The 15,674-nt window shown below is 38.0% G+C and overlaps 1 protein-coding gene across 1 annotated transcript in view; it reads left to right on the forward strand.

The window, feature by feature from the left end:
• The first annotated feature begins 1,212 nt into the window (after positions 1–1,212).
• LOC109102510 (serine/threonine-protein kinase LMTK1-like) overlaps positions 1,213–15,674 on the forward strand; it is a 46,112-nt gene continuing 31,650 nt past the window's right edge. Inside the window, 1 exon segment of the mRNA XM_042719785.1 lies at positions 1,213–1,845. Coding sequence (XP_042575719.1) covers positions 1,755–1,845 — 91 coding nt within the window. The 5' untranslated portion in view covers positions 1,213–1,754.

The raw sequence follows: 15,674 nt of genomic DNA on the forward strand, positions 1-15,674 counted from the left end.
TGGAAAAAAATGCCAGATTTGGCATTATGATTGGTCAGATCGCCTGTCAATCAAACGGTGAAGGGTCAATTGCTACTCAAAACTAGCCCATGCTTCTTCATGTTCTCTACATGTTCTTAATATAAAAAAATAGCAGAGTCCACATCAGAGCTAAAAAGATAAAGGCACAGAGAAACGATTGGAATCATTTATAAAACGATTTTCTTTTCAGCTGATGAATGAGCTGAAACATTGACAGCCAATGACAGGGTGGGGGGAGTGCATGTACAGTTCTCTCTCCACCTTCAATACCATGACTTAGGTGCCCTTGAGCAAGGCATCGAACCCCCAACTGCTCCCCGGGCGCCGCAGCATAAAATGGCTGCCCACTGCTCCGGGTGTGTGTTCACAGTGTGTGTGTGTGTTCACTGCTCTGTGTGTGTGCACTTCGGATGGGTTAAATGCAGAGCACGAATTCTGAGTATGGGTCACCATACTTGGCTGAATGTCACGTCACTTTCACTTTCACTTTCAATCAGAATCAATCCTGCTGTATAAAGAGCTTGAAAATTTAAAGCAGTAGATTAAACAGACATTATTGTCTGCTGGTGCGGACGCTAATATAGTTATCTTTATAGTTATCGTTCTTGGTGTGAATGGGCCTTAACTAAGCACTAAACTAACTCTGCCATTTTGAGCAATGAGTGGATTCTGACTAAATTACACACCTCTGATTGGCCATTGCGTTCAAGAAATCAACAGATATGTATCTGACTGGATACAAATGCTCAACACTGAAAAACACGTTGTAAACAGACACCTTTGAATCTCTCATGAGTGTAAACACAAATTCACATTGCACAGTTTCGCCAAGAATTTTGTTTTTCCAACATTACCAAACTTCTGTGTCATTTAGGGTTATAGTTTTTTTCAACCCACATTTAATAAACAGTATGATGGTAATGCATCCTCAAATATATTTCTTGATGTTTTGTTTATTTCCCAGTCTGATCTGTTGTGCTGTTAGAGGGATTTAGGCTTTTCTGTTGGTCGGGCAGGGAAACTATCTCAAACCAGCTAAGACCAGCAAATCAGATGGTTCAAGCTGTTATTTTCAACAGGGAAGACCTATACTGTAGTGTAAGCATTCCGTGAGACAGGCAAGAGTCACTTCCGACAGAGCAGATTTTAAGCACCGACTATTTTTTTTTTCATCTCTCTATCAAACCCGTCACAGTGCTGCTGTGTGCCTGCGCTCGCTCGAGCGCGCTCTCCTGTCTGTCAGTGCCGTTGCAGCATTAAAAATCCTCTCTACACACTCCATCATACACTCCGAAATAAACTGCCCAGAGCTCTAAGTATATATCAGACACTGCGTGTCCGAAGGGCACAGCTGCAGGCAGAGCAAAACATTTGCAGGAATGATACTGGACAGCTGCCAGACACCAAAATCTTGGTGCATAGCCTTCACACGCAGAAAAAGCGACGCTGATAGGTGGTCTGCCACGAGGAGCCTTCAGTAAACAGCCTGATGGACGAGGAGACACCGCGCTGTTTACACTGAAACGCGTTAGACGCAGCACAGAGACGAGCGGAAATGCTTCCTAGCATCTGTTTCTTAATCAGACGCATTTAAAGTGAGGCAGAGATGACGCGCGCGCTGCTGTGTTTCATGATGCATCGGAGCACCCTCATGCCTAATTTTCTGATATGAAGCGATTTTTTTTCTTTATTTAATGTACAATCGCTGTGTCCTGCAGTAAATCAGAAGCCTTATGAGGAGGATGAAAGCGTCGGTATTTGTCGCGGTCATGTCCTCGGTTTTATTTAATCCCAGTTTTGCCTTCAGTTCGCATTTCGACCAAGGTGAGTGAAAACATGACATTTTCTGCCCCCCACCGTTTATTATTTATGAAATATGCGCTGATTTACATGCCACCAATGATATGAAACAATTTAGACTTTATATTTGTCATGTTGAAACAGCCACATACATGTTTTGGTTAAAACATTTTAAAATACATAACATAGGCCTAAATGTATGTTTTTGCAAACATTTATTTATTGTTAATAATGTGTTGAAATTGCTACATATTTTTGTATGGCTTTAATCAGCATTTTTAAATATTTTGATGCAAATAAATGTAGAAAAATATTATAAAATACGTTTTCTTTTGTTTGTGAATAATGCATTTATCAAAAGGCATCCTACATGTCTGTGCACTCGCACATGCGTGCATTTTGCACTACAAAGCGAGAGAGTGTTTTGTACATTTGCAATCAAACGGAGCTGACTTGGCATTAGTCAGCCAGAACTGTTGTGTTCCTCTTTTTGTGTGTCCTGTGTTCCCAAGGCAGTTTCGTTGCATAACGTCTGTGTGTTTGAAATATCTGAGCACTGCTGTTTACTTCCTCGAGAAGTCAGCAGCCTGTGGTGTTTCAGTCAGTGACCGTGAGGGCAGACCGTGTGGTTGGAGGCCGACTTTTGACACTGAGATTCATGTGCACACCCTCTCTTGTGGCATCAAGCTCACTCTTCATGCATTCCCTGCAGCCCGGTGAGAGAGGCTGCATGTCTGCAGTCGGCTCACACAGTTCATTAAGAGCAACGTATACAGCATGTGATGCACCAGCGTGCATGCATAGACCTTAAAAAAGGAGAGCGGCATGAATTAGGATGACATAGGTGAAGAAAGAAATAGGTAGTGCTGTAAACGGAGCCAAAAGCATCCCTGGCCGAGGTGACGTGCAGCATACTAATGAATCAGCTACTGTTCAGCTGCCTCTGAATCTGGGGTGCGGAGGGGGTCAGCTTCTTCTCCATCGCTCTTGGTTTTCACTGTCTGTGTTTTTACCGGGCACTCTAGATATGCCCTTCGCATGCAGATCAGCGTGTGAATGGCTCACTGATTGGGAAGCCGTAACAAACTATTACGTAACACCCACTGCTGTAATTAGATTGAGCAATATGAGGGCCATGGACACTCCCAATCACGACCAAGGAATTATAGCTGAAAAGATGCCTTGACCGGTGCACAGTCCTGTGCTTGATTCAATTGCATTCTTGCATTCCTGCTTTCCAAGGGAACTTCCGCTAGCCATAACGTCCCTCATTTCTCTTGTGTCTGCAATGACAGAAAATCGGATCAAGCTCAGTACTCTTAAAAATGAAGGCTTAAATGCATTTTAGCTTTCCCAAAGAACATTTCAGTGGACAGTTCTTTATAGAACTATTTATTTATTTATTTTTTGTTAATGTGTAGAACATTTTAATGATCTAAAGAACATTTTTTTCCACTATAAAGAGCTATAAAAGCTTCCTTATGGAACCATTAATGTCAATAAAGAAACCTTTATAGAATAAAGATGAAACGAGGATATGAGTTTCCATATTTGATTCAGAACATTCTTCCTTGTTTTGAGATGATAGTAGTGCGGGAAGGGCATTGGCTAAGCCTGTAAAAATGCCCTCTCGCTTTATGAGGACATATTTAGGGTGACTGACTGTAGGCTGCCTGGGTGATATATATGCCCTATAACAGGCTGAAGTCAGCAGTAATCTGTTACTCTGACTGGCCAAGTAATGGGATTGAGAATCAATGTTTCAGTGGCAATGGATGGTGTGGCGTGTGACAGGAGACTAATTAGTCTCCCACCCTCAGAATCTTGGACGTACACAAGGATGTGGCAGAGTCATGTGGATTATAATGGCACGGGGCAGTTTGCTTCATCACATTACAGCAGTTTGAATGTCAAGAGTTGTTTTAAGGTTAGGACTGTATTAGTGTAATGTATGGGGTTGGGAATCAGATAAGAACTGGTTCCATCTTTTAAAAAAAGAACAAAACAGTAAAAAATTAAAATCATTGTGTTCTGGAATTTCTTAAAAAGATGTAACAGGCTCTTATCTGATTTATTTGCAAATTAGGCTAACTATAAGCAGATTTTTAAGAATTAGTCAGAAAGATTCAACTAAATTAATCTTTAATCTTTAGTTTGATTCACTGTAATGATTCACTCCCTCACTGAGCCTATACATTCCTCACTAAACCCATCCCTGTGTTTAGGGTTGTTGCGCTAAGATGGTTTATGGATGACTAGGAAAGAACCACATCAAAGCATTCAAAAGTAGTCTGTTAGGGCAAGACTTCTTGCTTTTGTCAGAATTTGTAGCTATGCTGCATACTGATGGTTATTTACCACGCTGATCTCTCAAGGCCAGGCTCTATTCACATGTCCTATAAAGCCACATGCATCACGGATGTGGTTGGCCTGGAACTGTCTGTGAACTGGGCTTTACTGCTCCATGGCCACAACAACACAATCCTCGGACACTGTCAGAGGATAATTGCACAATACTTTAAGGCCTGCCTGTGGTTGTGACTGTTTACCACAGTTTTCAGTAAGTTTATGAGGGTTTTGTTTCATCCCAGACTCTCTCTGATTCCAATTCGCTTTGAAGTTTTGCTTTTTTAAGATGATTAACAAATATATACCCCTGGCACACATGAATGGTTATAAGCGGTTGTGTAGGACAAAAAGCACTTATGTGAAGTGTCTGATAAAGCTCTCATTAGAATTAATTCAGATAAAAATAAGATTTGCTGAGAATTTTCTCACCCTCAGGGCATATCAGATATAGATGCGTTTGTTTCTTAATTAGAAATTAATTTGAGAAAATTTAGTATTACATCACTTGCTCACAGATGGATCCTCTGCAGTGAATGGGTGCCGTCAGAACGAGAGTCTAAACGGCTGATAAAAACAACACAATAATCCACAGGTAATCCACACAACTCCAGGACATCAATGAATGTCTTATATAGTGAAAAGCTGCATGTTTGTAGTGTGACTTATATATGCGAGTGCATTAATGTAGAATGTGTAGTCAAAGTGGTCAAGGATTTCAACCGGTGCTCATTCAATCAGAATTATTATTCTTAAGATGGATGCTATTTGGAAATACTGTGGATTTCTTCTGTATATTATGTTCTCTTTTGTCTGTTTTGAGTGTTCTCTGTTAGGAACATACTGCTTTTGCTGACAGATCGATGCTGAGTTGATAGAGCTATTAATCATGTGCATTAGGAAGCTGTTTAAGCACACTCTTTAGAGTGCAGTCTATATCTTCTGTTGCTTTGCTGAAGAAATACCTATGAAGGCTTCAGTAACATGGCGACTGAAGGTGACTGGCTTTTGTACCTGCTCAGAATCAGCACCATGGACAGGGTCATGTCTGGATTCAAGATTTTATTGAAAATCATGGTGATTTGCTGAAGTTCAGAAAGTCAACAGTATGCAGTTCAAAAGCTCAAAGCTGTATTTCAGGCCTCTTCAGAACCATAAGATCACAAGATTTACAACCAGGGCCTGAAGTACATGAGTTACTTCTTTCCACACTTTTGCAATCTTTGGATTAGAGATGCATCTTGCGGTTTATTTATTTTTTATTATTATTTTTTTTTTGAAGCACAGGCACATAGATAGATATCTAAAGAAACACAGATCTTAAAAGAGTTCTCTAACACCACCTTTGAAGTTGTTCTATGATATCAGGCAACAAATCTGTTTTCTGAACCTTTATGGAGTTAATGTGCAATAGAAATGTGATATTATCTGGAGAAAAAACATAGATAGGACTCTTAAGCAGTAGTTCAGGAAGAAAGGATGCTGCCTTTACTGTCCTTCTAGCGTATGCTGACATTGTTTCCTGACAGTGCTGAACAGATTTCATAAATCTAACTTGAAGCCAAGTAACACAAGCTTCTGAGGCGCTAGTCAAACAACAACACTTGGAGCGAAGCTTCAGGGGCACCACAATACTTTAATCCGGCCCAGACACCATTCTCAGATTGCATTTCTGTTAAGATTGGTCTTAGTCCAGTAATTTATATTCTAAAAAAAGAGCAATATTCCCAGTGCATTGCATTTGGCAGGGCTTGAAAAAAAAAAAAAAAAAAAATTTAATCGTTTCACTCTGAGCAGAATCGATAATTTTAACGTTTCTGTTCCTGTGTTCCTCTGATATTATTACCATTCCGAAACCGGTTTGGGTGAAAGAAATACCGGTTAGTAATGTTATTTTTTAAAAACAATTTTATTTGCCTATAATTTGCTTAATAATAATAATATAATAATAATAATTTACTCAAAAAGAAAAGGAAAAAAGAGATCTGGTAACGTTAGCCAATAACCCGCTGCACTTAGTCATAGCCAATACAGCATCATCTTTTCTAGATTTTGGCCAAATGTAGGCTACTAAAACAAACAAACAAAAAAATCTATCAACACTTTAAAGACATCAAAGTAGGCTATTTTAAAGATATAAAAAAATGTTTGCTGCATTGTTAAAAAATAAATAAATAAATAAACACTTGTATAAGATTGCATTTTGAGAGTGAAAAAAAAAAGAAAATTCGTGGCTCACGTCACATTTTATTAGCCCTATTACTTTCCGAAATAATGAAGGCTAAAATGCCTGTAGGCTAAAATTAAATGTTTACAAACATTATAAAAACAGTTTTTAGTTTCTCTCCAAAACAAATCCTCTAAAGTTTAGGCTATAAAAACTTCAATCCAAAAACAAATTAATTTAAGGTGAAGCAGATGCCTACCTCTCTCATTCGGCATGGATCTTTTTTTGAGATTTTGTTTCTGGTTCTGTTCCAGTCAAAATTTCATTTGTTTGTTTTCGTTTTCGTTCCTTGAACCGCTTCAGAGCCCTGGCATTTGGATATACTTTTTAGCCTTGTCTGTCTTAATAAGAAGATGGGATTTTGTACATACTGCTGTGTCTCCCTTCCCAAAGACACACTTATAGTCCAATTCACTCGACTGCCTCTTACTGACAGATGAGTTCATGCAGTATTGCACCACCTTATCCTGACCTCGTCTGGGTGAATGCATTGAATGCTGCATGCCATGTGAGGGGGCCTGGAAGAAGACTGCAGTGTGGTGATGTCTTTGAGAGGATGTGGGGAGATTTATGAAGAGCATTCAGAACAAGAACAAGTGAAACATCTACTGTATGATCAGGTACAGTGTAGGTGTAAAATCTAATAACAGTCGAGGTTAGGCAAGGTAAATTTGTTCAAGTACCTACTTTGGAAGAAACAAATCTGCCTTTCAGTTAATTCAAGCTTTAGTCTTGTAGTGTGCACTGAGCATATGTGCATGTTGTAGAGCATGAGAGAAGAACTGTAATTCGTCAAAATAAGGAACTACACAGGAAGGCATGTAAACAGGCAGCTGGATGAAAGAGATCATTATGTTTTTATTCAATGCGAGATAGTCATGTCTATGGACGCCCGTTTCCACCCCTGAATAAAAAATAAAAAAGGTAATTGCAACTTTTTATCTCCAAAATTTTTTTTCTCAGAATAGCGTGATATAAACTCACAATTCTGACTTATTTTTCACGAAATTGCGAGTTTATTTCGCGTTATAAAGTCAGAATTGTGAGATATAAACTCGCAATTCTGAGAACATATCAGTCCCCCCCTCCTCAAAATCAGATTTTAACTCGAAATTGCGAGTTTATTTCACACAATTCTGACATTATAACTCGCAATTGCATGTTATAAAGTAAGAAGTGCGAGATATAAACTCGCAATTTAGAGAAAAAAAGTCAGACTTGTGATTTTTTATCTCGCAATTCTGACTTTATAACTCGCAATTGTGAGTTTGCAAATATTGCTGAAGGGTGAATTGATTTTCCTTGAAAGGAACTTTTGTATTGCACTGTTAACTTATAGGATCATGCTAATGTCAAATTCTGTTGATATCAATTTGAGTCAAGTTTGTTTCTTATCCTAAACACAAAAGATGTTGGTAACCATAGAGTTTATGGTAGCCATTAGTGGTGCAAGGGATCACAAAAGTCACGGTTTGGCTCATACATGGATTTTGAGTCATGAATCGGATAATTTTTCGGATTAGCAAAAAACAAAACAAAAAAAAAAATAAACAATAAAAAACACACACACAACAAGTTAAGTACTTCTTAAGTACTTCTATACCACAGCACAAACTAATAGCTTAACTAATAAAGTAAGTAATAAAACAAGAACAATTACACAAATTACAAGCATAGATGAATACAACAAAACACAGTTACAAATATCAGTATTCAGGTGCAGAAATGTAATTAAGTGTAAATTAAGTATTTATTGGCTGCTGTTTCTTTAAGACCAAATGCACAAACCTCACCTATTTACTTTCACTTAAGACATAATCGACTGTGTTTACTAGAATACTTGCCAAAATGGGTATTTTAATATAACTTTTTGTGTATGTGAAAGAGGAATCACATGGTGTCTGAATCACGCCTCTCTCTTTCTGCGTGTGCGCTTTGTGAAAAAAAAGTGAAAAAGTGACATGACATACAGGCAAGTATGGTGACCCATACTCAGAATCGTGCTCTGCATTTAGCCCATCCAAAGTGCACACACACAGCAGTGAACACACACACCGTGAACACACACCCGGAGCAGTGGGCAGCCATTTATGCTGCGGAGGCCGGGGAGCAGATGGGGGTTCGTGCCTTGCTCAAGGGCACCTCAGTCGTGGTATTGCCGGCCCGAGACTCAAACCCACAACCTTAGGGTTAGGAGTCAAACTCTCTAACCATTAGGCCACGACTTCCCCACGACTTTGTGTGTGTGTGCGGCAGCAGCTGAGCGCACAGAAAACAGTGCGAGCTAAAACTGCTTGAATGTGTAAACTGGCAAGACAAAACATGTGCAAATGATAAACTTTCCTTCTATGATGGTTAACCTTAACAGTTAATCCCCAAATCACATGTGTGCCGTACAGATCACGGATCTTCTATGATCCGTTGCACCCCTAGTAGCCATTGACTTCCATAGTAATCATTTTAACCTTTCATTGACTGTTTGCCTTAATTACAAGAATTTATTCACAACCAATAGATGTAAACAGCTCCAGAAGTAAAGCTTCTGAGATAAGGCATTTAAGATTGCTTGCTCCCCATCCCCCTTCAAGCCCCCTGATTACTGTGGTTACGAGAACTATGCTGCCCTACAAAGACAAAAGACCTTAACTCTCTAGAGTGTGAAACTGAGAAAAATGACTTTAAAGTTTTTTACTTGTCCAGCCAAAATAATTATAAGTAGGACACTGGAAATTTAACAATTAGATGTTTTAGTAATGAAAAATTATCTACATTAAACAATTGTGAGCTTAAACTTAATTTTTACCCCTATTTTGAAGTTAATGTACTCTGCCTTTGCATTGTCTGCAAAGCATGAGAAGTCACACCAAGGCAAAAGGCAGTAACTTCCACATTATCAATATTTGGTTGCTGCGCTGATCACCATTTACAAAATTGTTATAGTAACACCTGTATAAAACCTAGTGATCATGTGCTGTCTCATATAGGATATTGCATATAGTAATTTGACTGTATTAAGGTTTTTTTGTTTCCCTTTTTTTTTTGGTCGTAACAAGCAGACTAAAAGTTAAACATGAGTGGATACCGTGGATACCAATTTATTTGCTATGCTCAGTAATGTAAAATAATGCTAGACATAGCATAATTGCTTTTATATTGATTTGTATGAAATAGCCTAACCTAAAAGAACAAATTGTGGATTGATGTGAACGCCAACATAAAGGAATAATGCTCAGAATGGTTGTGGATTAAACATCTCCGATGATGTTCATCGCCATGGATTGATTTTATCGGGTGACAAGAAAAGGTTGGATATGGATTTAATTGTGAACCGTTAGTAGGCTACTGATTTTATGATTGATCAGACTAACTACAGCATTCGAGTCCACACGCGTCCAACTAAGTGACAGCTTGGTGAATAATCTGCATCACGAAAAAAAAAAAAATCTTTAAAGGTTATTCACGATTATACATTGATGCCAAGGTATCTAGTCTTTATAGTGCTTTGTTATATGGAGCTGTTTTGTAGATCGCGATCTATCTAATTCGTTTGTCTACACCATAATTAAAATGTGCCAGACTTTAATGGACAGTACAACAAAGGCAGAACACCGTGTAACTCCAACCCGACACCGTAACTTCATATTGACGTGCGGCTAAACAAAGGCAGAATGCAGTAGCTCAATTTGAGCGTTCCAAACAAAGTGAAAGAGCAGTAAATGGTGTTATATGGTGCTCTGTCTTGGTTTCTCCGGGGCTTTTCGAAGTTATGGTTGAGACAAACCATTATTTTCTCGGAAAAACCACAAATTGAATGTCCCAAAAATATCAATAACTCATTTTCGACAAAAATCGAAGTTACGTCTTTTGCCTTTGCACGGCAGTATGGGTTGCCATTTGTGCTGAACTAGTGGTTCTGTGCTTTACATGTAATGAAAAGAGCCACTTGCTGTTTACCCACAACCCTCATTCAACCTTCACCAAGAAACATTCCTTTTCTGAATGACCACATGGTTCAATGTCTTCATTCTTTCAGCTGCTTCAACACCCAATAGCAATTTGGCAATATATATCACTCTCTCACTCTCTCTGTGGTTTTGTCGTCTCACTCATTCAGTGGTTGACAGAAGGCTGCTGTAAGCATCAATTCTTCTCTAGGGCAGTGAACAGACCACAGCACTTTTCCACTGATTCAGCATTGACTGTTTAATGAAAGGATGTTTTTTGTTTACTCGTGTGTGCTTGTGTGTATTTCTGCATAGGCCATGATAAGGCTTTCTTGGGATCTCTACACTTTTCCACATGTTCTGCTCTGTTTGTGGTGAGAAATCTGTGCAAATATGATACAATCTGTTAAATGGAACGGAGTGTACAACATTATTGTTAACTGAATGCATTACCGAATCTGTGTCATACATATAGCACTGCATAGGAAACTCATCTCACAATTGTTTACATTAGTGCTTGCAAATAGCATGTTGCTAAGCTAACTACATGATAAATATATGAAAGTACAGCACACAAAAACGATGACTATATAAATATGTGCTATGCATTTTCCTCTGAAAATAAACACAGAACAAAAATGACAGCGATGAGAAAGCAGCAGTTAAGAAAGCATTAGTCTCTGCCTCAGATTTCATGCACATGGACTGTTGGCTGAACGTCTGATGCATATGGCACACAAAAGTGGAAACACTTCATCAGATTGGTTGGATCGTCAATTATCCAGATTGGTCCAGATTATCCAGGATTTCGCCTGGATGTGTGTTGCGTTCTTTAACATTCCGCCTGGAAACAAAGATGCCGTGGCGCCAAACCCCCTCACAAAAGAAGAAAGCCACCATGTTTACAACTGTGACGACAAGTGCTTATCAGGATCAACTAAAGACTGGAGTTTCAAAAAGTATGTGAAATATTTAAAGTTTGCAGAATAGAAACAAAGATATTTGGATATGTTTGCACCAGTTCTGCAGTTCACCAGCATCATGTCAGATGAAGTGATTAAAATTACACTGTTATGATAATATGATTCTGATGTTTATGTGGAACTATGGACTATATACAGTAGATTAATTACAGATTGAATGAATCCCTTTTCTTTTGTACTTATAGTGCAAATAGTACTTTTGGCATTAACCTAAACACAAGCATTTGTTTAATGTATCGCAGAACAGAAGAAAGGCTCTTGGGAGTGTGCGTAAATGTCACATATGTCCTTTACATAAATATCATCTATACAGTCTTTCACAGAGTGAAAAAATATTTTGTTACAAACTGTTTACACATTGGCAATAAAAAAGCGATTAATGCATGAAAATTCTTGTAGTTTCGTGTATTGCCCCTTTAAGGCTGATGTAGTAAATTAAGCTCAAAAGGGAAATATATATAAATAATTACAATTAATTATGATTAATTACAATTATTTATATGAGCTGCCAGTAGTAACTGTAGCAGAATTAAATTGCCATCAACTAATCTGTTCGTCCAGTTAACATTTAGGGTAATTTCATATAAACTCTAAGAAAGGATATTTTTGTGGCCACAGAAAATACTTTCAATAGTATTAATGCATCAGTGCATGTAGCGAGGATCAAAATCGTGAGGGACATTAATGTGCAAGGCAGAATCAGAAACTCATGTAATTTGTACACAAGAGTTTTATTAACTAAACAATAACGCAAACTAGTCTAACAAACAAACAAACAAACATACATACAATCACTCATACAGGGGAAAGGGCAAATGAGATTTGATGGATGAAATCATCAGGAAAACCAGAGAAAGAAGCTATGAAAAGAGTCAGTTAACCACCTGAGTAAAGCCATCAGCGCCATTTATAAGGGGGTCTATAGCTTATTCTAAACCTCTGTTTCGTTTAGTTAAATGTATGATACATGCATTGCTTTGGCCTGAAACGAGTGTCTGGATGTAAAGTCTTGATGGTTTGGAGGTTCGGTGGTGTAGGAGTCGCGATCACGTTCTTCTGGTTTTGAAGAGTGATGAATTCCAAAGATGTCCTGACTCGATGGTGATTGGGAGTTTCTTCCCAGTGGAAAAGTGAAAAAGAGCTGAGATCCTAGGACCTTTGGTAAATGGAAAGTCAAGGCACAAGGCCTGGCGCAGACTTAGCGGGTTGCAGAAGCATTCTAGCCCACATACTCTTAGCAGAAGAAAAAAAGACGTAGGTGGAGTGGAGCTGTGAGTGAGCCCTTTTAAAGTCAGAGACGGTTCACGCCTCTCAGGATGGGCTTGTCCAATGAGAAAGGCTGAAATTCCAAGCGGGAGTTTGGAAATATTGGGGAGTTTTACGACCCTTTGCCTTAATGTCTGGTAATTTGCATGTGTGACTGGATCAATAGTTGATATACAAACTAGTAAATCTTAGAACACTAATATGTTGCATAGGTATCAACATATAATATACACTCTCGTTTAGATCATCAGAAGACGAATTCATAGATACTAAACATGGTAAGATTACATATAGGTAAGATTACATGAACGAGTGGTTCTATCATAAGCATGCATAAAACAGTAAAATTCAACAGACAATATACAAGAACAGCAATAATATACACAATGACCTGAAGGATATGCGTGTTCATTCAAAGAGAGGTTTTCTTATTAACTTATTAGAGAAGAGTCCCTTTTATGGGCATTATATGTTTGTTTTTGAGAGACTTGAGTTAAGAGTTGCTTTGCCGCATTCCTTAGAGCCATAAAACTATTGTTATCAGATAGTTTGTCTTTGGTTGCTATGGAACCAGAGGCCTGTCCTGCCTTTTTGAGATGTTAGTTGAATTTCGGGGGAAGGGTTCATAGACCCTTTGGTTAGATGAGGGGGCATTAGATATTATTTGTTAAATATAACAAATCGTTGTGTGTCTGATTGGTCCAAATGCTACACTGAAGACTGATAAATGAACAATATTAAAATGAAAAGCTAATTAATTTGAGATCTGCTAGATTACATTTAGATTACAAGTGTTATTAAATTATTAGTCTTTTTTAAAGATTAACTATAAATGACAAACAGGTGCATTTTTTCAGTGTATGTTTTTCCATCATATGAAGCCAACGTACACTAATAATTCAAATTAGAAATTGTTAAATTTTATATCTTAAGTAGGCAGTTTATGTTAGCCAGTTTACCATGTTTTATATCAGAGTCAGACTTTTCCCTCTTGATATCCCCTAAACTCAAAGAATGCCAAAGTGGGACAAATGTGAATCACTTCCCCCATCCCACCCCATGTATGCCCAATATTCTTGCCTAAATGTCACTTGTCCTGTTTTCCCTTTGTCTCAGCTAGAGTCTGGTGCACTCTGCTCTATATCAGTTTGTAAAGGTCAATACTGTCAGGAAGCTGAACGAGTACCTCCACTAGCGTTCCAGCGCTCATCGTTTATTCTCTGATTCCCACTGATACAGGCTTATACACTGAAGCAAATGGAGCTGGTTCTTGTTTTTTAGTGCGAGAGAGGGGGAAAAATGTGCTGCCCGTCCAGATGACCCCAAGCAACATTGTCTGATGAATAATGTTCCCTGCCTGAACCGGTTTGGTCGTTGTGGTTAAAAAAAACTAAAACTATGAAAATTGTTTCGGTAATTGAAATAAAGCTTAAATAAAATTAATTTTTAGATGAAGAAAAAAAAAATCCCAAAATGTTGACTTGGCAACTAAATAAAAAAAGTAGAAGTAGAAGTACTAAAATGACTAAATATAATGAGTAACTAATATTAAAATGAAAACAGAAAAAAAAAACTAATTCAAAACATTCACTATAATAGTTTATTAAATAACACTAAAATAATGCTGTTCTGGAAGAATGCAACCCTCACTTACTAGATTTTAATTACGGTAGTGTCAAGATTGGCACAACACCAACTCTGCAAAGCTGTCAGCACCTGGTCACAGAAGTGAAAGGCATCGTGGGTATGTGAGACTGTGCGTGCTTTTAAAGTGTACAAACATGAGGAAAAGAACAGCTCAGCTGGAAACTTATGCTGTGCTGAGACAGGAGAAGGAAGAGTGTGTACATGAGAAAAACGGCAAGAGAGAAATGGAGGCTAAAAATAGGGACACAGGTGGCCCTCCCTCCCTTCTGTGCTTCCTTCCTATCAGGCATCAACGCGATTGTTAAAATACGCTCTCTCGCAGACAGTGTCCACTCCTAGCAGAGGACAAGGTGATAACTTATTGATGCCACAACAATGTAGTGCCACGGCTTCATAAAGGCCAGCTCTCATCCCGAAGGCCTCCTGCCTGATGAGTTTTGGAATTAATGTCCATGTCTGGAGGTCTGTGGGGAATCATATGTCTTTTGGACAACACTTACTACTGAATTCAAGGTTGTTTTTTGGTAGTTTTTTTTTTAAACAGAGAGTCACAGTGTTTTAAAGAAATACAAAAGAGCAGCTTGAAGAGTGCCAACAATGGCGTACTTAAAAAAGCAGTAATTTAAATTAAAGTCCTGTTGGGGCATTGTATTGTAAAGTAAAACAGTATGTGTCATAAAAAGACAAATCTCTAAGCTTTTGTATGCCTTGTTGAATTTAACAACAGCACTTTGCAGTCATGACCTAGAGGGCACTGCTCCATCAGCTTTCTTATTTATTCACATTTAACTATTATATTCTCTCTGCTTCATCTAGCTAACCTCTTGTTTGATAATGTTATGGAAAATGGATGAAAGTCTTCTCTTTCTTCCTATTTTTGATGTGTGGATTCGTTCTCTGTAAGTTAAAGTCACTTGCCGATTCAGTCCCAGTTTCAGTAAATCAGCTTGACTTGCTTATTTCCTCATTTCCCATCTCACTTGACTTCGCCTGGCTTTGCTTCCTACCCTAAAAATTCTTAATTTTTTCTAAAATATGGCCAAGTAATAGTGACATTGTTTTGGTGTTTACATATAGGAAATGTAGGCAAAAGTCAATATAGATGTTGCTTTCCCTTTTCTTGAATTAAGTAAGTATACAAACCTGTTTCCCAGTTAAAGTAAAAAATAAAATGGTAAATGTGAGAATAAAAGTCATATTGTGAGATTTATAATCACATTTAGAAAATATGATGTTTTAATTAATTGGTAGATATAAACTTGTAATCATGTATAAATATAGCCGCAATAAAATAATGTTACAATTGCACTTCTGCCAATGAACAAACAAACAAAAGAATAAATAAATTGGGGATTAGTCAAAACATTGATCATAAAAAGAAATGTTCTTGAGCATCAAATCAGCATAACAGAAAGATTTCTGAAGGATCATGTGACACTG

The sequence above is a fragment of the Cyprinus carpio genome, chromosome B3, assembly GCF_018340385.1.
Source record: "Cyprinus carpio isolate SPL01 chromosome B3, ASM1834038v1, whole genome shotgun sequence".
Lineage (NCBI taxonomy): Eukaryota > Metazoa > Chordata > Actinopteri > Cypriniformes > Cyprinidae > Cyprinus > Cyprinus carpio.